The sequence below is a fragment of the Fragaria vesca genome, linkage group LG5 (genome assembly GCF_000184155.1).
Source record: "Fragaria vesca subsp. vesca linkage group LG5, FraVesHawaii_1.0, whole genome shotgun sequence".
Taxonomy (NCBI): domain Eukaryota; kingdom Viridiplantae; phylum Streptophyta; class Magnoliopsida; order Rosales; family Rosaceae; genus Fragaria; species Fragaria vesca.
This window is the reverse complement of record NC_020495.1, coordinates 8,437,410-8,458,944: the sequence shown is the minus strand read 5'-3', so window position 1 is coordinate 8,458,944 and position 21,535 is coordinate 8,437,410. Positions and strand designations below refer to the sequence as shown.

The 21,535-nt window shown below is 39.0% G+C and overlaps 4 protein-coding genes across 4 annotated transcripts in view; 2 read left to right on the top strand and 2 right to left on the bottom strand.

Annotated features, from left to right (window-relative positions):
- Positions 1-409: 409 nt before the first annotated feature.
- LOC101313802 lies at positions 410-2,311 on the bottom strand. Its single transcript, XM_004299341.1, has 6 exons — positions 2,240-2,311; positions 2,076-2,172; positions 1,426-1,771; positions 772-1,255; positions 609-664; positions 410-499 (listed from the first exon to the last, which is right to left on the bottom strand). The coding sequence occupies exons 1-6, from the start codon at positions 2,274-2,276 to the stop codon at positions 455-457; spliced, it is 1,065 nt and encodes a 354-aa protein (XP_004299389.1). The 5' UTR covers positions 2,277-2,311; the 3' UTR covers positions 410-454.
- A 2,032-nt stretch (positions 2,312-4,343) lies between these two features.
- Positions 4,344-8,309, top strand: LOC101313512 (protein IQ-DOMAIN 31-like). Its single transcript, XM_004299340.1, has 8 exons — positions 4,344-4,421; positions 4,536-4,573; positions 5,156-5,279; positions 5,466-5,750; positions 5,875-6,075; positions 6,346-6,426; positions 6,554-7,643; positions 7,930-8,309. Exons 3-8 carry the CDS (start codon positions 5,196-5,198, stop codon positions 7,959-7,961), a joined length of 1,773 nt encoding a protein of 590 aa, XP_004299388.1. The 5' UTR covers positions 4,344-4,421; positions 4,536-4,573; positions 5,156-5,195; the 3' UTR covers positions 7,962-8,309.
- A 494-nt stretch (positions 8,310-8,803) lies between these two features.
- LOC101313221 (ABC transporter A family member 2-like) lies at positions 8,804-13,221 on the bottom strand. Its single transcript, XM_004301113.1, has 16 exons — positions 12,856-13,221; positions 12,401-12,632; positions 12,142-12,311; positions 11,871-12,056; positions 11,638-11,775; positions 11,382-11,588; positions 11,129-11,288; positions 10,798-11,021; positions 10,569-10,686; positions 10,391-10,467; positions 10,168-10,257; positions 9,898-10,041; positions 9,549-9,821; positions 9,386-9,466; positions 9,093-9,269; positions 8,804-8,977 (listed from the first exon to the last, which is right to left on the bottom strand). The coding sequence occupies exons 1-16, from the start codon at positions 13,219-13,221 to the stop codon at positions 8,804-8,806; spliced, it is 2,817 nt and encodes a 938-aa protein (XP_004301161.1).
- Positions 13,222-15,365: 2,144 nt separating this feature from the next.
- Positions 15,366-21,535, top strand: part of LOC101313213 (ABC transporter A family member 7-like) — a 7,303-nt gene continuing 1,133 nt past the window's right edge. Inside the window, exons 1-16 of the mRNA XM_004299339.1 lie at positions 15,366-15,440; positions 15,780-16,161; positions 16,250-16,329; positions 16,459-16,603; positions 16,796-16,915; positions 17,002-17,126; positions 17,684-17,842; positions 18,346-18,508; positions 18,613-18,738; positions 18,857-18,940; positions 19,046-19,407; positions 19,871-20,071; positions 20,798-20,907; positions 21,010-21,094; positions 21,185-21,313; positions 21,414-21,519. Of these exons, the coding sequence (XP_004299387.1) occupies positions 15,366-15,440; positions 15,780-16,161; positions 16,250-16,329; positions 16,459-16,603; positions 16,796-16,915; positions 17,002-17,126; positions 17,684-17,842; positions 18,346-18,508; positions 18,613-18,738; positions 18,857-18,940; positions 19,046-19,407; positions 19,871-20,071; positions 20,798-20,907; positions 21,010-21,094; positions 21,185-21,313; positions 21,414-21,519 (2,452 nt within the window). The remainder of the gene's footprint in view (positions 15,441-15,779; positions 16,162-16,249; positions 16,330-16,458; positions 16,604-16,795; positions 16,916-17,001; positions 17,127-17,683; positions 17,843-18,345; positions 18,509-18,612; positions 18,739-18,856; positions 18,941-19,045; positions 19,408-19,870; positions 20,072-20,797; positions 20,908-21,009; positions 21,095-21,184; positions 21,314-21,413; positions 21,520-21,535) is intronic.

Here is a 21,535-nt window from a genome sequence, read left to right as displayed (position 1 = left end):
GAATGATCCTAACAATTTCACTACAGCTTTGGTAGCATGGAGACCAACTCTATAACACGGTAGCCCTGACTTTCAAACAAATGTGAAAGTGCAATTCATATAGTCCTAATTCATAAAGAACTAGCAACTGTAAATTATCAGCATCGGATTACTTGGAACACAATCCAACAGGTGTATATAACGACATGATGACGAATAGACACTATATAGATAACTTTGCAGTTCAGTACAATCGAAATCACCAGCAGTTGAATAACAATAAACAAACAACCCCAGTTTAAACCAAAGACACGCAAATAAAATGGTTTCACCAAAGTACCAAACAAACCTGAAAACCTTTCACCTAAATTCCTAAAACCTTCTATACATAAGAATCCTCCACAAAAAAGAACACTACAGACAGACCCAGCAGGAGTATGAGAATGCAATTGGTTTAGCTTCTTGGGTAATATGTTTAAGCAACTTCAGTCAAATTTATCTCCTCCATTGAGGCAGCATCCTGCAGAGGAAGAAAAAAGAGTCAATGGAATCCAGAGCAGAATGAAGCAAAAGACAGACAAATCCAGATGCAGATGCAATGGAACAAGGCAATATATATACCAGCTCACCTCATTTTCTTTGTTCTCATTGAGTGCTTCCTCTACAGATGTAGGGATAACTGACCCTGTGACAACAGCAAATCATTAGCTAATGTAACACAACACTGAACAAGTAAGCGATGACTAGACAAGTACACATAACCACACAAACGAAATTATTTCATACACTTGCCTTGTTCAACAGCAGATTTCCCCTGCTTCTTCCTATCCTTTTCATTCTTAGCTTCTTGCTTAATTGGTTTCTGGGGTTTCTTTGCTGCTGATCTTTGCGTACCAGAATCAGAAACAGGTGCTGAAGTTGAAGACTTCTTTGCCGCAGATGCCCTAGTCCTGGCTGCAGGAATACTTTTCTGAGGTACTTCCTTCTTGGGTTTGTTTATGACTGGAGTGACTTGAGCAATATCAGTGTTCAATGACTTGGGTTTCAGTTTCCTAGTTCCCATTGTCGATGAAGAGCTCTTGGCATCTTCATCAGAAGACCGAGTCCCCTCTTCAGGTACGTGAGAACAGGTTTCCGAGACCTGCACCTGCTCATTTTCTACAACACCATAGCTCTCAAATAGTTCTTTCAGTGGGACTGCAAGATCAGCAAGATCACCAATTTTATGACGAAGTGCATAAGCTTTTAGCTCATCCCGCATCCGCTGAAGAGGTTGCTGAAAAAAAGAGTGATCATAATTAAGTCTTGCACATAATTTCAAACACATATACCTTGATACATGACATATTAACACATTCAAAAGAACTATGTTCAAAAAATGGAGGTGTTAAATGACCAAACACCTGGAAGGTGAAAACTAAAAAGAAACTTATAAACTAGTTGTACCTCACATCCTGCCTCCAAGGCTAGTTTGAAAAACCCAAGCGAAACTGAGTGCCTGCCAGCAGCCTCAGAGAGCTTAATCTGTGAAAGCCAGTATGATTCCGAGGACAGGATACTAAACTTCTTCCGACTTGTCAGCCTAGAAGCATCCGAAGCAGGTGTTTCACTTTTCACAGACCTCCTTGATCTAGCCTCGGAAACGGGAGTGATGTTCCCACCCAGTTTCGGAGCTGGAGTACCAGCCACCTTGTTAGGAATGGAGAGCCTCCTGGGTGGCCTAACAGGCTTGTCCTTGCCCGACAGATCGAGAACACTCACACTTTTGCTCACATTCGACGCAGCTCTTCCCCTGAAAATCGACATCCCATGTACACAATTCAGTACAATTTCAAGGCAAAACATCGCAATCATCAGCGAAAAGGTATAGCAATTTAGAATCAATGCTCAAACATCATACTCCCTCACTAGAGTTTAACATTCAAGCAGTTTCATACATCGAAATCGTTAGTTACCGAAACAAAACACTTCAATTGAAATCCAAAATCAAATCGAAAGCATTCACAGTACTATCATTGAATCTAAACATCTCGATTTGCAAAATTCAGCATCAAATTGACCGATCCAACCACTAACCCTAACACATCGCCACGTACCTCTTAGAAGCCGCGGAGGGGTTGGACAACTCCGCCGCCGGTAGCTTCACCTCCTTCGGTTTCGTCACGGATCGCAGCCCGTAGCGAAGAAGCTTTCCTGTAAACACAGTCAAGAAAACCTAAGCCCCAATTTCGCAAAACTAACAAGAAATGAATCTAAATACCTGATTGGGCAGACTGGGCTGATTGGGGCTCTTCCATTGATCAATCGGGTTGCGATTCGATTGCTCTGTCTTCTCTGCTTCTCTCTCAAACCAAAATGAAATTCTATCACAGACTCTGCCTCTAATTTATATTCAATTTTATTTTCTTTTACCTTTTTCCCAATTTTGACCTGATTCGTTTGAGCGGGAAAGTGTAGGAATACCCCACACAAAAACTCAAATCCTCACCACACGCTCCCCGCATGGTAACTCTCCGACTCGCGTTCGGCTACTCTCGTGTCTAGCTTGTTATTCCACGTGTTGGTTTTTTATTGGTTTTATGGAATTGACTTGTGGGAGTAGTGAGATCGTGCGGATGTGATTGGGAGAGGTGGTGGACGCGTGGGAAGTGGATATGGGTTTGGGGAAGTAGACGGCGTGTGATGACGATGTTGCAACGGCTGGCGCTGCATGGGACCCAGGCCTTTTATGCTTTGAGGGATTCGAATTTCGAATTTCAAATCGCTTTGCCGTTTAGAACCCATTTTGCGGTTGACAGTAAGGTATGGACGAAAGTGGTTTATCTTACTTTAGGATTTTGGGCTGGACATGCAGTTTGGGTCGGAATTTATTTTTATTGGGCTAAATACATTACGGGCTGTATATTTTACAACCGAAAATTGAACTTACCGGAAATTAAATTGATATACGGTTAAACCGGTCAAACTTGCGGTGTGGTTTAGTTAGTACCGAGCCATTTTTATTTCTCACGGAGCACGTCCTTGCTCCGTTGGGGGAAACGAGATAGAGTTGCATTCTATTTTTTTCTTCATTTTTGGTTTTGATCAAAAGAGTTGCATGATGTTAGACCGTGTGCCTAAAAAGTGTTACGTCCGACATCAAATCTTGGGATGATGGTTATTCCTGATCTTGGAAAAGAATCTTATTGGTAAGGTTTCGGCATAGTCTAGTCTTGCATCAAGTAATTTGACAAAGTCTGCCCTAACAATGTTGATTATATAAGCGTTGGTATAGTTGTTGAGTATTGCAACCAACTTTCTGGATAATGAAAAGTGAAAGAGACTGTTTGTTTCCATGATTATATAATAGGTGTTGTCTCTTTGAGTTGTTCTTCATTATTTTAAGTTAAAATTTTGGTGGATGGGTTTGGTCAAGTTTTATCTTGAATGAAATTTCAATGTGTTAGGTACCTATGTACTAAAATGTTTTCAGTCACTATATTCTATACTACGTATCGAATCTCATTAACATCGAACACAAAATTATACGTAGAGCAACCAAATGTCTTTTAAAATTTTAGGCTCATGTGAAGGTAGGTGGTGCGTGACTTCGAGTTTTTAACCACCACTCCAACATTCTCCCGGAAAACTACTCCATGATCCCTACACCGATCCCTGTCAATTAAACCGGTTGTCCACCACGGGGCAACGCAATCCGGCCATTCTTTATCACAAAAATATTAACAACAAAAAAAACATTTAAGCAGCAATGTTAGTTGGTGCGGGTACATAACTTTAGCACCTTAATGAAGGGTGTTTTGGTAAAATCGGGTAATGACTATAATGACACTGGGTTCCTGCATACGCACTCCGTGACAATATCAAGCCTAATCCCACCGCTCCCCCAAACACCTCTGCCGCCCACATCTACGGCCACGATCTCCCCACGCGCCCAATGGCGCCTAGGATCCAATTATCCAACCGCGAGGGCAACTTCGTCATTTCCACTATGCTTGGGAATAAATAAAGACACAGTACCCTTGGTTCAGAAGTTAACTGGCTCAACTGCACTGGGGACTGCCAACGCATCCTTCTTTATTTTCCAAACGCAAAATTCCCCTGCACTCGTCTCCACCGTAAGCTCCATATCTCAACCGTTTGATTTAAAACAGTCATAGTTACTAAGATAAGCAAGTTAAATTGGCCAATCGCATACTCTTGTAAGCTGGACCTTACCACACCAGAGTGCCTTCTCCAGTCACCAATTTATTCAAATTCAGTTTTTTTTTTTTTTTTTTTTAAATTCTTTTGGGGGTTTAGTCAGTGTAAGAAGTACAGAGAGGAGAGGAGTGGAGAGAGAGAGAGAGTAAAGCAAAGGACATGGCTTTATAGTTTTTTCTTTTTGTTTTTGTTAATTTAGATCACATTCTGGGTTTCTGCTCACTCACTGAACTCTTCATATGGTACTATTTTTTTTTTTCCTTCTTTCAAAAAATCTGATATTCTCTGCTAAATCTTTGGGAAAGTTTCCTCTTTTGTTTTCTGGGTCTGATTGTTTTGAGATTTGTGTTTTGCAGGAAAAGCTGGTTTGAAGATTTGGAAAGGTCTACATTTGGTAAGTGAGTTTCAGATCTGGGGTGGTTGGACCTCATTTCTGTCTTGCAATTTGTTGAGGTTCTAAGATCTTGTGGGTTTTGTGAATTTCTGGGTGGGTATCCTTTTGGGTTCAGTAGGTGTGCTGTGATTGGAAAAAATGGTTGGTTCCTCCTTATGTATAGTATAAGAGTTATTAGTTAATTTGCTCAAATAGATCAAATGTGGATTGTGTTTTGGCATTTGGTTCTTGTTTTTCAAGGTGTTAATAGTTGCAAGTTTGAAACTTTAGGCATGCTAAGATCAAGCTCTCTCTGTTATTGGGTGTATACTTTGATTTGATGTATGCAGTTCTTAGAAGTGTATGAGTTACGACAAAATTGAACTAAGCTAAAATGTTAAAAGCCTTTTTTTATTAGATTGTTTGAAGTCAACACAAGGGGTCTGATGTTATCATAAGCATCCTAAGATTTGCTCTTTACAGTATTTGGTTCTGTACCATTGTATGATTATTCCTCCTGTTTATTGGAATATATTGCATGAGTGTGACTTTTCAGTTTGTTATTTATGTATACTCTAATTGTGATTGTGTGGAACACTGCAGTAAGCGGGATTCAGGATTGCGTGTTATTGGCCTTCCTGCAATGGGCAAATCACCGGCTAAATGGATCAAGACTGTTCTGTTTGGGAAGAAGTCATCCAAACCTAATATATCAAAAGGAAGAGAGGTAAGAATGCACAATTGCAAAACAAATGCATGCACCTTACTCAATAGTTTTCTTATGTCTTGATGTTAAGACAAACTTCCAGATTTTTTTTTCTTAACATTGAATCTATTCAGAAGTTTACATACTTTCTGAATTTCATAGAAGCTTTGACATGCACAAATACTGTTTCTTATCTCGGGTTTACAGAGAATTTCAAATCAAAAAGAGGTGGTGGTTTCTGCCAGGGAAGCAGGAACTGAATTTGTTTCAAACCCACCTGTGGCTTTTCATGAAAGCACGAACACCACAGATAATAACAGAGGGTTAGAATTGGAGAACAGGGAAGCTCCAAGTGTATTAGGTGATGGGGAGCCAGGAACCCAAAGTACAGATTCACAAGGGTCTACACCACAAAATGCAGTATATGATCCGGAAACAATCAGGCAAGAGCAAGCTGCAACAAAGGCACAGGCTGCCTTTAGGGGTTATCTGGTAAATTTCTTGCAAAAGTAGTGTTACATCAGCTGCTAAATCATATCAATTTATGTATATTTTTGTCCAGTGCCAGAATTTTACATTATTAGTATAATCACTGACATTGGTATACTATGTGAAGGCTCGCCGCGCCTTTTGGGCTCTAAAAGGCATAATAAGGCTACAGGCACTTATCCGTGGGCACTTGGTCAGGAGACAAGCTGTTGCTACACTAGGCAGTATGTTGGGTATTGTCAAGCTACAGGCACTCAGTCGTGGACGACAAGTCAGGCAGTCTAATATTGGTCTTGAAGTGCAAAACAGATGCCATGTGCCGCCTATGGTACAAGTATTCAGTACTTTTGGCACTTATCAATTCCTAGTTATTACTTCTTTTTTTTCCCTAGTTATCACTTATTAGTTAAATCACTGTCTATCAGTTAGCAAGGAACCTTGTGGATTTCTTGTTATGTTCATCCTAAATATATTATATTGTAGTAAACACCTGAGCCACATTCACTTGTCATATGATATTTATAAATGTAGTTAATCATGGGTTATGTGTTCCTTCGTGCTGCCCTTAACTATATTCCTCTTTTATATTGTCCGGCAGGAGGGCAAGCTAGTGGATCCTGTTAGAGTTAATATCTCTACTCAAATGGCAAAGCTAACGGTTAATGTTTTCATTAGTAAGGTACGTTGACATTCTGTTCAAAAGTTTTATTCAACGAATTTCCTGATTGACTTGCAACATTTTGGTTTGTATGATTCGGAAAATTTCAAGATGGCATGTTGTAACAGTTCGGTTTTTGTCTTTTCAGCTTCTTGCTTTCTCACCTATTGTCATGCCTCTGCGTTTACATTATGAACCTGGAGATCCAAATTCAGTTCCAAACTGGTTAGAACGTTGGTCAGCAACCAATTTTTGGAAACCACTTCCCCAACCAAGAAAAGTTCCAGATTCAAAATCTCAGAGAACACATCGGGATCCTCAAACAGGCAGGGTAAAGCGAACCACCCGGAGGCTTCCATCTGCAAATGTTGAAAGTGTGTCGGTGCAAGCAACCTCTGAACCTGAGAAACCCAAACGTATCCTTAGGAAAGTTTCCAGCCAGCCAGCAGATCCAGTGGTAGAAAATCCACAAATTGAGCTTGAAAAGGTTAAACGCAACTTGAGGAAGGTTCATACTCCCATAGTAGAGAACTCCGTGCAGACGGAAGTTGAAACTCAGAATCTTAAACAGAATCTGGAAAAGGCATCAAGTGCTTCAGGTCATAATGTTTTTGAAGGTATCACAGATAACTCTGTTGAGAAGATGAAGAAAGGGCCAATAGATACACCATCCAATCTACCTGATGCAGAAATAACACCCGAAGCATCAGCGCCAAAAGAGGTCTTTGACTTATCATCCCATGATCAGGTTGCAATGGATTTGAAGACTTTGACAGAGGGCACTGGTAAAGAAATAAATACACCTAGTGATGAAGCTGCAGTCGAGTCAAACATATTAACAGAGAGCAGTAAAAAAGATGAAAACATTCCTGTTCCAAATGGGGTTTTGAGCCAGAAGGAAGATTTAACAAGCAATGACAACCATAAATCAAGCAGGAAGACATCAACTCCAGCTAAACAAGAACGTTCAGAGAATGGGTTGCAAAATAGTCCAACATTGCCAAGCTATATGGCAGCAACTGAGTCTGCAAAGGCAAAGCTGAGAGCACAAGGATCTCCTAGGCTTGGACTGGAGGCTACTGAGAAGAATGAGAAAACCAACTCCACTCGCCGTCAATCTCTGCCATCATCAGCTAATGGAAAAATCACTTCACAGTCTCCAAGGACACAGAAACTGGTTCAATCAGGTGGAAAAATCAAAAGTGACAAATCTCTGTCGGCCTCCAGAGACGGAAATGGTATGATTTTAACCTTTAAAAGCTAATTTACATATCCTTCCCTGTGATAAGTGGAAACAGATTGCATATTTGGTTGAGCTATTGGAATTCTTCCAAAACAAAAAAATCATATCTTTGCTGATTTTGAGCGATGAATTTTATTCTTACAGTCTCAGTGCAGATGAACTATTTTGTGTTCCTTTCCCGTAGGAAGTTCAGCGAGAAGTCAAAACTATTAGTCTTTTCACTTGACAATATAGTTACTCAAAAGTATACTGAGCCACCCTGTTACTGTTTGACTTTGCAGGGAAGGCAAGCCAAGCAGAGTGGAGAAGATGAATTCGTAAATCCACTTGGGTGTCTATTACAATTAAAGCAGCAGATATTCGTCTCAGTTTTTGATTTATGCAGTGTGATTCAAAGTGTTGTGAAACCATAACGTGGTCTATATTGTTAGAGGATTGTGTTGGGCCAAGAGCCTTTCCTGATTTGTCTGCATTTGGGATGTGTGTGAATGTACATCATAGGTTTCATGCTTCTACTATCTTGCATTAAATCTAAAGACTGGTTGGTTTGGAGTCCTTTGACATGATTTCCAGCAGTTCCTACTGGTCTTGTATAGTGACTGATTATGGTTTTATTTGTGCTTTCATGTTTGTTACGGTAAACTTAATCGTATTTGGTACTCACTTCTGTTTCTGTATATTTCTTACACAAGTCCAAACATTTGCAGGTATCAGTATCTGAAACTTGATATTTTTACTTTTTTATCAGATTCAAAAGCATTGACGTTGATTGCAATCAGGGAATCAAATAATATGAGAAGCGAAGAACCTTAGCTGTAGCATAACTGTGAAACAAGACCGACTGCTAAGCTAACAATCTAATCAAGTTAGGACCTCCCTACACAGGTGGAGTTTCACTTTGCATCTTGAAGTGACAAAGTGGGATATGGGTCCTGCAAGTTTGGAACCCTAAACCTCCTCTACAATCAGATTTTTAGAGCTTGAGCGGAAAAGGGGTGGAAACTCTACATCAAGAAAAACACTCCCAATCCAGGTGCTCAGTTGCTCACTATAGTTACAAAAGAATTCATGTACTATGACAGTTCAATGGGAATTAGGATTGCTGATTTTGTTGGGGTGAATCACAGTTCCACTTGAACTGGTTGAGTGTCCTAGCTAATGTAAACTCCTGGGATCAATGTTACGAGGTACTGGAGTTTCGGATGAGTGACCAGCAATGCAAAGTTTGCCGGTCTCATCTTGATCCCAGTAAACTTCTACCATAAGACCTTGTGGATGCTCTTCGGATTCTGTTTTTGGAATCGTCGCATACTTGGCTCCTACGGGTATCTGCAATGTCATTGCAATACTTTTAGAAAAGCAAATCAAGAAATCATGAACTCACAGATGACCTTATATCTGTCTTGCTCAGAGTAATATAATGAGAAAGGAAGTTGTGCTTTACCTCAACTGACTCTCCAGATGTTAAGGTGAGAGTAACCAGCCTCCCCTCTGCCATGGCGGCATCTAGCTCCGCTTGTCTTGAAATATTTAAGAAAACTTCTTCTAGAGTTGTAAGACCAAGTTGGATGTCAACTATACCAAATTCTTGTTGCCTATGTTCAAGCTCAGCAAAAAAACTCTGTACAGAATTGTATAACTTCCAAGTGAGGCTTTAGTTAAGACTAGGAGGATCATAACTATTTTTGAGAATGAGGTACAATTCAGAATAATGAACATGGAAAGAGAAACGATTACCGGTAAACGTCCCTCTTTTTCTTGTGGAATAACAAAAGTCAGATAGGAATTGGTCTCGTTTTTGTGTATAACGTCCAAATGCTATCAAAACTCAAAACATCAGCTAAGTTAAACATGTAGCGCATATAAAGAAAATGTTCAAACTATTTCAGAGTTAACATACCTGTTTAAAGAAGTGCTTCACTGCTTCATGATTTTGTGGATCACTGCTTCCCCTGAAGCTCACATTAGCAATAAAACCACTCCCAAAACGTGACTTGAGCCTGATTGAAGTTCCGATGCAACGCAGCTTCCCCTTTGCCATGATTCCTATCCGGTCACTCAAAATGTCAGCTTCTTCCATTGAATGTGTGGTTAGGAGAATTGAACGCCCTTTCTTGGCCTCCTCAATGATGTCCCATACATGCCTTCTTGTTATGGGATCCATACCTGTTGTCTGCAGACCATAAATCTCTATTTCATAAGCAGTGCAAGTAGATTAACTCAATGACCAAAAGTTGTAATGTCCATACCGGTTCATCTAAAATGATCAACTTCGGATCACCAATAAATGCCATTGCTACACTCAGGCGACGTTTCATCCCACCACTGTAACTCCCAGCTCTCATGCTAGCTGCGTCACTGAGTTTCACATCCTCCAATGACTTGTGAGCAATCTGCATTCAAGAGGGAGCATCCATATAAAGTAGTATATTAGACACCAAACAGTCATTCTTCTTCGAGCTCATGATACCTACAGTTCAGATATTTAACCTATATATTCAGGTTAGTGTTTCACATACCATTTCTACTGAAGATGGGGACAGGCCTTTAATCTTAGCGAACAGGTGGAGGTGCTCTTTCCCAGTTAATGCTTTCCAAAGAACATCAAACTAACAAGGAAGATGAGAAGCAGACAAGTTAAATGTAGTCCCTTTTTTTTTTTTTTTCTATAGATTTCTGCAGCAAAGTTAAAATCATGAGATAGAGAGAGGCATAGAGTAAGAGAAAGCTAGAGCAGGTCACCTGTGGACAAACTCCTATAAGTTTTCGAATAGCTGCCATACCACCGGTGCTTCGGGCAGAATGGTCATAAATTAATGCTGTTAACAAAAGATGTATATGTTACTATTTTATCATATCCTTAGGGACTTCATGATCTGATATTCATCATTATTTAGAGTGATGGACTCAACACTATTACCATCTCCTCCAGTAATTGGTGCAATTCCAGTTAAACAACTGATTGTTGTGCTTTTCCCGGCTCCGTTAGGTCCAAGTAGACAAAATAATTGATCCTTTGGAAAGTTCACCCATAATCCCTGAAGGTGATCCAACAAAATAAATGGTTACCATACAAACAAAGAAAAGGTCTGAACTTCCTTATGAAAAATTGAGAACTGAAAAATGCAAAAGATTTTCTTTTTCTTTACCTTGACAGCGGTGTAAGGTTTAGTCTCCTTGCAGCAGCAGCAGCAACAGCAGCAACAAAAAGGTCTTTTTTTCCCAGGATATATTTTAACAAGTCCGCGTATCTGAACTGCAATTTTTGGATCAAGTGTGCCTTCCATAGATTGTTGTTTGACAAGGTTCTCCTCTTCAAGGACATCCACATCTTCTGGAGCGATATGATCCTTTGTTACCGCTTTGTTACCCTCTAGGAAAAGATCAGAAAGAAAAGTATCAGGATCATAAGTACATACGATTGAAAAAAAAATGAAAACTCAAGCAAAAACTAATCTCGAGTCTGATCACACTACTTACCTTGTACTTTTCCCCCACTTGACCCTAACCAGTAGCTAGGAGTTAAAAAGTAATACATTGGTTTTTTCACACCAGATGCATTTGCGACAATGTTATCAAAGTAGATAGCCAGAAGAAACCAGAGGAAGAATGTAGCTACAAGCCATTTGTAAATGTCACCCTATCAAAGGTTTAAGATGGAAAGATCAATAACACATCAAGACATAGGAACCAACATCAAATGTATTGTTATAAGACGTGTTTGCGTGCATACAATTGTTATAACACATGATTTATGCCCATCTTCACAATCTGATACTTTACTCAACCTAATCCCCTCCTTCCCATCACGTTGGGCAGTGTCTGTTGCAATAGCGAGTATCTGTAGAGCTTTGGCAAGAAGATTGGGCGGGAAGAAAGACCAAACGATTCGATATCGAACAGGAATTCCAGGTTTATAAGGAACGATCTCTGTAACGCCCTGCAATGCATGAGAAAACTGATCCTGTTATTGCCAATGAACCAATAACCCCTAATTGAAATGAAAATGTTAACCTGCAGGAGAATCTTGCCTGGGTTATAAAGCCAATAATGAATATGATGAAACCCACAGTTGTGGATGAAGATGCCTTGCTTATGAAGGCCGAGAGCATGAAGGCAAAACCAATCTGACAAATAAAAGAGCATGGACTGGAAGCTTGTTTCATTGCTTAAGTAGTACAGAAATGAACATGGAAGCAATTTCATGGAAGAGTGGTCGTACCATATTCAATTGGAAAAGAAAGAAGACAAGATACAGGACTAGAAAATTGTTGACTAGGAAAAACTTGAACTGAAACATCATTCCAAAGAGAACTATGAAAAGCGATGAGAGAACTGTCATGATTCCCTCCCATGCAAGCCATGATAACCAGTAGGCGGTATCATAAAGACCCATCATCGTCATTGCCTGCTCCGAAAATACCTGATCGGATTAGCATTCATGCACATTATGTAACTAGAAAGAATAGATAGACTGTTGAAGTAAATGTTACCTCTCGGAGCTTTAGTTCTTTCTCTGTAATCAAAGAAGTCATTTGAAACACAAAAGCAAACATTGCGCTTGCAAGGAAGAAGACTGGTCCCATATTCTGCATTGCTGAGGACACCTCCCTTGCAGGGTGTGGAAATTCCTTGAAAGAAATATTCCAGCTAAAATCCGGAACTGAATGAGAAGCAGGCAGGCATGTAAAGCAAGGAGTGGAATGACATTAATCATGCAAATGTCATAAGAAACGAAGCGAAACACAATACCATCAATCAGATGCCTAAAAATCTCACGCTCCGCGGCAATCTGAAGCGGAATTTGGAATTTGAAGGTGGGATCTTCACCGTCCCCTCTTCTTAAAATTTGAGTGGAATTAGTCTGCACGCCATAGCTGATCACATCGGGACTTCTCACCGTAAAATGCAAAGCTCCCGGGCAAGTCTTAGGATTATCCAGCAGCCATTCGTCTACTTCAGCCGGTGTTCTAAACGCTTTCACCTGCATGCATGTGCAAATATTCAAAACCCTCAGGCAACGCATAATTAGTTAGGTTTGCCTTTTGTTTCCTGCATTTCAATTTTGCGGTAGAGGATTAACCACAATGACAAATCCGATGTACTTATATCTGTTGTACTTATCTCAGTTGCGTTTAATGCAATTCTATGTCTTCTTTCTAAAAAAAAATGTACATTGTGTAGACTACTTCATTTGAAAATCATACCTTTTCGGCGGGGATTCGCCGGCCGGGGTTGTTGTCCCTGATGGCGTCCACAATGTCGTTGATCAAGGGGTCGTCGCCGCTCCACACAAAGTCATAGCACGGCTTCTTGATGAAATCCTTGTCCTCACAGGGCGGGATGGGCGGCGAGACCAGCGGCTCGGGGTCCGTGACGCTCTTGTTCTCCGGGGACGACGCGTTGTGAACATTGATTGCTTTCTCGATGCAGAAGATGAGGAAAATGAAAAAGAAGGAAGAGAAGAGGTGGACGGTGGTGCCGACTTTGTGCCGCCACGCCAGGAGGAGGTTCTTCTTGAACAAGGCCGTGAATTGCTGGAGGAGCAACGGGAATCCGCTCACCAACTCCATGATTTCCGATGACGTTGGTTCGGATTTTTGGTGTGCATGGGGAAATTAAGTGATCAAACAAAGTGGCGCGAGAGCGAGAGGATATGGGAAATTCTTTACCACTGTTTCAAAAATAGTTACTTTCTTTTTTTACTTTACTTACCACACAGCCGTTGGTCTTAGGCTCTGTAATTTACGCATTTGGTCGTTGTTTGTAGTCGATTTACGGAGTTGCCACTATGATCAGCTTTTCTAGTAAGTTCTTGGAAAATGTTCATATCTTATAAAATGGCTATTACGTGACATAATCTGTTTAAAACTGAGACATAAGTGACTTGTATTGCAAGAAATAGAAGTAAATAATTACGAATTTCATAAGCTAGCCAACTTGAGTGAAATTTCCTCTCCAGAAAATGATGTTGGTTCATGGAGGAGTAGGTAGTATATATAATTAAAATCAGTCTAGCATGTCTTGCAAGAAACCATACCATATCTTCAGTTTTTTAAGATAAGGAGTGTGGTTTATATGTAAAATGGATTGACCAATATCATTTTTTAGAAAGATTCCCTTGGTGTTGCCACTGAGGAAGCCCTTCTAGTGAGGACCCTTAAGTTGAGGACTTTGTAAGGACTTTTCGGTTTATGGTTTAAAAGACCCAATTTTCAATCACATTTTGACATCTTATCCGTTCAGTTTTTAGGTTTATATGAGTAGATCATTTCTACAAATTTTCATCCAAATTGGTGTTCGTTAAGATAACAAACTAGATCAAATTAATAGATGAACCAAATCTGTTAAATATGAACCGTTCAAGTTCATAATTGATAAATCATACTTATGAATGTCTTAACAATTTTCAATATAGTTGAAAATTTGAATAAATGATCTACTCATAAATACCTATAAACTGAACGGTCAAGATGTAGATATAAGATCGAAATGTGGGATAAGCTGAAAAGTCCTCACCAAGTCCTCAACTTAAGGGCCCTCACTAGAAGGGCTCCCTTGCCACTGAAACTTCCTCACGTTCTAAGTTAGATTATGAGTGAATGATATATTTACACAAATATGTTTGACACTCAATGGATAAAAGAATTCAAGAGATAAGAGAGGACGGCTTGCAATTTTTGGGTTTTTTTTTTGTTTAACGTTGTAATGGTTTGATCGAGAAGGTGTCCACTCTTTTTGCTGCACTTGCAATCTCTCACGAATAAAACAGGGTCATCTTTGCAATCATCGAAATGGCCGTAATCTTACAGAGTGAGAAGCTTCTCTCATAAGAAATAACCCGATCCATGAGTCTTCAAATGCAAAATGACATTGTTTGGATTCATAGATCTCTATTAAGAAATCTATGTTTTTTTCATTTACGTGATTTTTTTTATATTTGTTTAAAAGCAAACAAAAAAGCCAATTGGTATGTGTAGAGTGCATGTTAGGAGGCTAGCTTGTATCTACGAATATAGGTATGCATTTGAGTATTTGACACCAAAAATGCAATACCACCACACTGTACAAATCATGGTTCAAAAAACATCAACACGCATAAAAGTTGATTTGATATGGGGTCAGGTCCTAACCCACCCAATCCGGTCTTTAAATTTATTTAATTCTATATTATTTTTAATATGTCTCGTTTAGTCTCCTCTTTGCTTAGATCATTACCAAAAACAAAGTGAAAACAAACATGTAGTATCATGTCACCTAGCACTTGGGTGAGAAAGATGCATGTAAAGAAAGTGAACATCATGTTAGTTTCACTTGGTTAACTATTGTAATATGAATATTTAAGTGAGTCAGGTCAAACTGAGCTTAACCTTTTGAACATAATTTTATAGATCTTTTTAGTATCCGTGTTTGATCTGAAACCGCACAAAAAAAAAACCAATTCACCTAAATATTTAGATTATCTCACCAAAGATCGCGAAGGCATGTCATTTTGTAACCAAAAAAAAAAAAGGCGTCGTGTCATTTTCGTAAATAAAGCAAAAGGTTCGGACTATATTGGTTTGTTATATTTGATTTTTGGACTATATAAACATGAAACTATTACAAAGCCATGCCGTCCACAATCACCTAAATCTCAGAAAGCAAAGAAGAAACGAATGAGCAAGCTTGAATTTTGAGTGGGAAATTCAAATTTTTCTGCTACTGTTTGTATTCGATGGCGGAGACGGAGAGCCGTGCCAGCTTCTGGACTCGAGCGAATGCTCTGCTCAGAAAGAGCTTAACTTTCCAGGTCCCTCTCTCCCTTCTTGTTTTGGGTTCTTTTTTGTGATCTTCTTGTTTTGGGTTTGGTTCAAATTTGGTTTTTAATTACTATAACGTAATCAAAGAGCATCAACACTTCTGGGTTCGCTTGTTTCTTTCATTTTCGTACATAAAGATCGATTCTTGGTCGTTTTCTCTTTTCTATTTAGTTATTTATTTATCAAGTAGTCACTTTCAGTTGGTAAATGTGATTATGTATTGGTTTAATGACCCTATATTGAGATTTGAGTTGGAAATTGTGTGACTTTAGGAGATATATGAAATGTTATGATAATGGTGTATTATGTTGTTTACTTGTTTTATGCAGAAACGAAATATAAAACAGAATGTTAGGCTAGTTTCAGTCCCAATTCTTCTCTGTACATTGCTGCTTCTCATCCAAATTTTGGTCAACATTGAACTCGACAAGCCTGAAAATAGGTGTGGCTGTGTTTGCATTGATACTAATGGAGACGGCGTGTGTGAGAAAGTTTGTGGATTAAAGTACTCAACTTTGGATCAAGCGGCCACTTGTCCCATTCCTCATCCTCCAGAATGGCTGCCATTGCTTCAAATCCCAAATCCTGACTTTCGCGCGGTGATATCTGATGTTGTTCCATACAAGGACTTGCCGAGCGAATCATGCAAGAGGACAGGATCTTGTCCTGTAACCATATTGTTCACTGGGAATAATCATTCTCTTGGTGAAGGTATTTACCTTCTCTTTCTCTGCTAATTGTTTTGTTAGTATGTTCATTTTGGATTCACTTAACACTGTTATTTTCTGCATTCTGTTAGTTGTGGCTCGGAATATGTTCACAATTCCTTTTACTTTGAATTCCTCTGATAATCCGGATAGTTTAGCCAGTAGTGTCTTAGTAAGTTGTCTTTCTCCGCGTTTCTTTACTTTTCATTTTGTTGGAGAATACCATCCTATTTATCTTCTTTAGTATTTTGTCTTTTTAGTTTCCTCATACCTTAATGTCAGTTCTTTTGAAATGTCTCAGGGCTCAGAATCATTGCCTGAATATTCCAATTTCCTGGATCCTGCCTTCTATTCGGGTCTTCCGATGTATAACGTGCAAAGCAAATGCTCAGAAAACTCTGTGTTTTCTATTCCCATTAATATTTCATCCATTGAAATACAACAAGGTAAACACATCCTTGCTCCTTTATTTATAGTAGATCTTAAAGTCTCAATTTCTGCTCTACAATTTAAGGTCCGCACATCCATGACGGAAACATTCGAGCTCTGCTTTGAACTTCTTTGTGTGGCCACATACACAAATTCTTTTGCATGTCACCTTCTATATCTTTTAATCACCTAAATTGTTTTGAACCCAGAGGTGAGATGTGTTCAAGGTTTGCATGTGTGGCGCAATAGCTCTTCTGAGGTAAACAATGAGCTATATAAAGGTTACAGATATGGGAATTCAGAAAGGAAGATTAATGAACTACTTTCAGGTTATCTACTTTATATATCTGCCTCCATTGTTTTTGTGAAAAGCATTTGTATTTGCAGCGCAATACTGATAGTGGTTTTCATGCAGCTTATGACTTCTCTAACTCGAATAGGAACAACTTTAATGTAAGCATATGGTATAATTCAACCTTTAAGAATGACACAGGCAATGGTCCTATTGCTTTGCTGCGGATTCCACGCTCAGTAAATTTGGTATATATCTAGCTCATATATATTGAGTTTTATCTAGAGTCTAGAGTAATGGTTTTTATTTTTATTTTTATTTTTAAAGTCAGTGTGTCACTGTTCATAAGAATATTTTCTGTGAATCTTACAAGTTTAAAGAATATGGTCTCTTTAATTCACAAGTATCTTTGACTCGGAAGATAGAGCAAGATTGAGAGAAGTGGGAAATAAATGTTATTAGGAGTTCTGCTTGTGTAGTAGTCTGGACCTGATTACCAAACCTTCATGCTGCTAGAGCATTAGAGTTGTAGTAGTTGGGCCTGTTGGGAGTGTGCAGCCAGTACTAGGTTTCTGAAAAAAATTGCTAATGTTAGCCATGCTGCTATCAGGCCATTGCATCTGTTGTTGCAATCAATGATTCATAATTTGTCAATGAGCAATGGTATTTTCGATCTCCTACATTTGAAACTGCATGTGATTTTTGGTTAAATTGTTTCCCTGACTAGGATGATATTATTATTATTTCTTTATTTGTTTTCAACTGACAAACAATAACAACTGCTAACAATTCTATATATTCACAGGTATCCAATGCGTATCTTCAGTTTTTGCTAGGATATGGTACAAACATTTTGCTTGAGTTTGTCAAAGAAATGCCCAAGCCTGAAACCAGTCTCAGGCTGGACTTTTCTTCTCTTATTGGTACACTCTTCTACACATGGGTCATTTTACAGCTATTCCCGGTGAGTATGGGAAGCATTGTTCATCCATAGAACTTGGTCAAGTTTACAAGACTCGTCTGTAGTCATGGATTTTGCTAGAATTTTTATTTATTTATTTTTTTAATTTAATAGGTGGCCAATTGCATTTACCTTACAAACCACCCTTTTGTCTGAACTATTGTATAATGATTGGGAATATCGTCAGATTTGTACGTCATCATCTTCTTTGTTGTCTTGTATCATCTGAATATTGGAGTCATGAAGTTAACATGCCATGCTACAAGTTCTTCCACAACTTAGCAATGTTTGCCTCTGAACTTGAATCTGAACCTATCCATTGAACCACATTTTTTTTTCTTATGCTAGGCTGTACCTTAATCAATTGCAACCTTTTAAACTACCACTTGAAATAGTTGTAAAAGCTCAGTTTTCCCAATCTTATCATCCATGCTATGCACATAAATTTGATCAGTGTCTACACATGATTACTTATACCTTTCCCTTCTTGCTCAATTCTGATGTAGGTGGTGTTGACATCACTGGTTTATGAGAAAGAACAAAAATTGAGAATCATGATGAAAATGCATGGACTTGGTGATGGACCTTATTGGATGATTTCATATATATATTTTCTCACAGTATCTTCAATCTACATGTTATGTTTTGTTATATTTGGCTCACTTATAGGTAAATATGATAATCTTGAAAAGTATATATTATTCTGGCTTTACTTCCAGTTTCTTGAACTAAGTATTTGATGAATTAGCTTAATAGAGCTGACTGTTTTACAGGATTAAAATTCTTCACACTGAATGACTACAGCATCCAATTTGTCTTTTACTTCATCTATATCAACTTGCAAGTATCAACGGCTTTTCTAGTATCTACTATGTTTTCAAACGTGAAGACTTCTGCAGGTTTGAATATTTTGTTTGTCTTTTCATGGAAATATATTGGACTAGTGGAACTTCTTGAATTTAATCTTGCATGATGAGTTGATTGACATGTCTATCATGATTCTTTTGATGATAACAGTCATAGGTTATATATGTGTCTTTGGAACTGGGCTTTTGGGAGCCTCTCTTTTTCAGTTCTTCCTCCAAACTTCGTCATTCCCTAGTAAGTGGACTAAAATGTACCATACTTCTTCTAACTTTGCCACTTCTTAATTATACATAAAAAAATTCCCACAAAAAATTGTGAAATTGTTTTGGTTTCTTGTAGGAGGTTGGATCACTGTTCTAGAGCTATATCCTGGCTTCTCTTTATATCGGGGGTTATATGAGTTTGCTCAGTATTCCTTTAATGGGAATTATATGGGAACTGATGGGATGCGGTGGCGAGATTTGAGTGATAGAGAGAATGGGATGAAAGAGGTCTGGATTATCATGGCTGTTGAGTGGTTTGTGGTACTCTTTCTTGCATACTACCTAGATCAAGCTGTATCATCATCAGGAAGTGTGAGACATCCCTTAGTTTTCTTTCAAAGAGGAAGGAAGAAACTGTCATCTCGTAGGATGCCTAGTTTGCAAAGACAGGACTCTAAAGTGATTTTGCAGATGGACAAACCTGATGTTGGGCAAGAGGTATCTCTTTCTTGCAATTATCAGTCCGCATTATTTTTATATTTACATTGCGCAATTACTAATGCTCTGAACGAGCCAGTCTGACTGGTGCACCACAAGGGATGGTACGAGTTACTGTAATGATTTTCCAGATCGTTTAGGTTGGAAGATGGAAATTGTACTTTTTTTTTTTTTTTTTTCAGGAAGTGATTTGGCAGTCCGCTTTCAACTACTTAATTGTGGAGTGCAATGGAAAAAGTGTTGAAAAGTGGAGTGCTAAAATCACTCCTGTTAGGATTACTATGATTCAGTCAGTGATTGTTATATAATTTGATGATAGTTCATAGGTTTACTACCCTTTGCATATCTCATGTTGTTTACTCATACGAATTTTCAGTGGGTATTTTGTTGATGCACATCTACTGGATATTTATAAGTTTTCATCTTACTGTAAACATGAACAAAGCTTTCGCGTCCTTTCCAGATGGAGAAGGTCAACAATTTGCTTCTGGAACCGGGTACAAGTCATGCAATTATTTGCAACAACCTCAAAAAGGTTTATCCTGGAAGAGATGGAAACCCTGAGAAATTTGCCGTGAGAGGGATGTCTCTTGCTTTGTCTCGAGGGGAGTGCTTTGGTATGCTTGGCCCTAATGGGGCTGGGAAGACCTCTTTTATTAATATGGTGAGTATACTGATTGGACCTTTTCCATCAACTTAATATATATATATACACACACACACGGAAACGATATGGAGCGCACGTCCGCAGTGCGCACGAAGCTCCACCCTCCACCCTCCAGCGCCGACGCCGGCGAGATCGACTTTATTTGAAGTTTTGGGTGATCTCGCCGGAAAACTGGAATTCGGCGGACTCGCCGGGGAGGGAAAGTGATCGGGGACGCTGCTTGAGTCCGCTGGGGTGGAGGTGCGCCGGATGGAGCTCGGTGCGCACTTACGCACGTGCGCTTCATATCCGGCCTCTATATATATATATATATATATATGACTAAAATTTCCTTAGACATAACTTTTTTCTGGTTTTCTGGTGGAATCAATATTCATTACCACTTTGCGTCTGATTATCTAAAACAAAATGTGATAAAAAGCTGGAAAGTTTGTTTAGAAAGTAATATTATACTACTCCAATATATAACAGAAATGTTTATTGGAGTTTATAATTAACTTCAAGTACTCCTATATTTGAATAACACGAGTGAATGTCACTTTAGCCCGCGCTATAGCTATTTACATCTGCTTCACTCAGCTCTGGTAGTTGTCCTCCTTGGATTTGATTAATATTTCTGGGTTTGGTTCTCCCTTTTGGATTTTCTCATGTGACTACAACATTCTTACATTTCATTGCTCTTGTGATTCTTTGGGTTCATGACATCTCTATATCTCTCAACAGATGATTGGTCTGACGAAGTCAACCTCTGGCACGGCTTTTGTTCAAGGTTTGGACATCAACACTCAGATGGATAAAATATATACCAGCATGGGAGTTTGCCCACAGCATGAGTAAGCTGTGATATCTGCCTGTTCTGTCAAGAAGGCATAAATTTCCTTTTCTGGTCTTTCCCTTTTGAATTAAATAACTTCTTGAGTTTGGGACATTTGCAGCCTACTATGGGAAACCCTGACTGGAAGGGAGCATCTACTTTTTTATGGAAGACTTAAGAACCTCAAAGGTTCTGGATTAAGAGAAGTAAGTCATTACATACATTTATGTATTTTGTGCTTGCAGATTAAGCTTAGCTGTTTTTCCTTGTTCTGCATCTAAATTTTGTTTCTCAAGGCAGTAGAGGAATCTTTGAAGAGTGTCAATCTATTTCATGGTGGGGTTGCAGACAAAGTAGCTGGAAAGTATAGTGGAGGTATGAAAAGAAGGCTCAGCGTCGCAATTTCACTGATAGGCGATCCTAAAGTATGTCTTGATCACTCTTGGGCTACTCTAGCTGTGTGACAATTTTCCCTGTAAATTTCTTGATATCCTATTTACTGCTTCATTTGCAAATTCTATGTAGGTTGTTTACATGGATGAGCCCAGCACCGGACTTGATCCAGCTTCAAGACATAATTTATGGAATGTTGTGAAGCGGGCAAAACAAGATCGTGCAATCATCCTAACAAGTACTCTCTCTCTCTC

Coding starts and splice junctions, on each gene's coding strand:
- LOC101313802 (XM_004299341.1), bottom strand. CDS start 2,276: ATGGAAGAGCCCCAATCAGCCCAGTCTGCCCAATCAG. Junction 1,772..2,075: donor CCCTCCGCGGCTTCTAAGAG/GTACGTGGCGAT, acceptor GTCGATTTTCAG/GGGAAGAGCTGCGTCGAATG. Junction 1,256..1,425: donor CCTTGGAGGCAGGATGTGAG/GTACAACTAGTT, acceptor TCTTTTTTTCAG/CAACCTCTTCAGCGGATGCG.
- LOC101313221 (XM_004301113.1), bottom strand. CDS start 13,221: ATGGAGTTGGTGAGCGGATTCCCGTTGCTCCTCCAGCAATTCACGGCC. Junction 12,633..12,855: donor GGCGAATCCCCGCCGAAAAG/GTATGATTTTCA, acceptor ACATGCATGCAG/GTGAAAGCGTTTAGAACACC. Junction 10,258..10,390: donor TTATAGGAGTTTGTCCACAG/GTGACCTGCTCT, acceptor CTTCCTTGTTAG/TTTGATGTTCTTTGGAAAGC.
- LOC101313512 (XM_004299340.1), top strand. CDS start 5,196: ATGGGCAAATCACCGGCTAAATGGATCAAGACTGTTCTGTTTGGGAAG. Junction 5,280..5,465: donor ATATATCAAAAGGAAGAGAG/GTAAGAATGCAC, acceptor TCGGGTTTACAG/AGAATTTCAAATCAAAAAGA. Junction 5,751..5,874: donor CTGCCTTTAGGGGTTATCTG/GTAAATTTCTTG, acceptor TACTATGTGAAG/GCTCGCCGCGCCTTTTGGGC.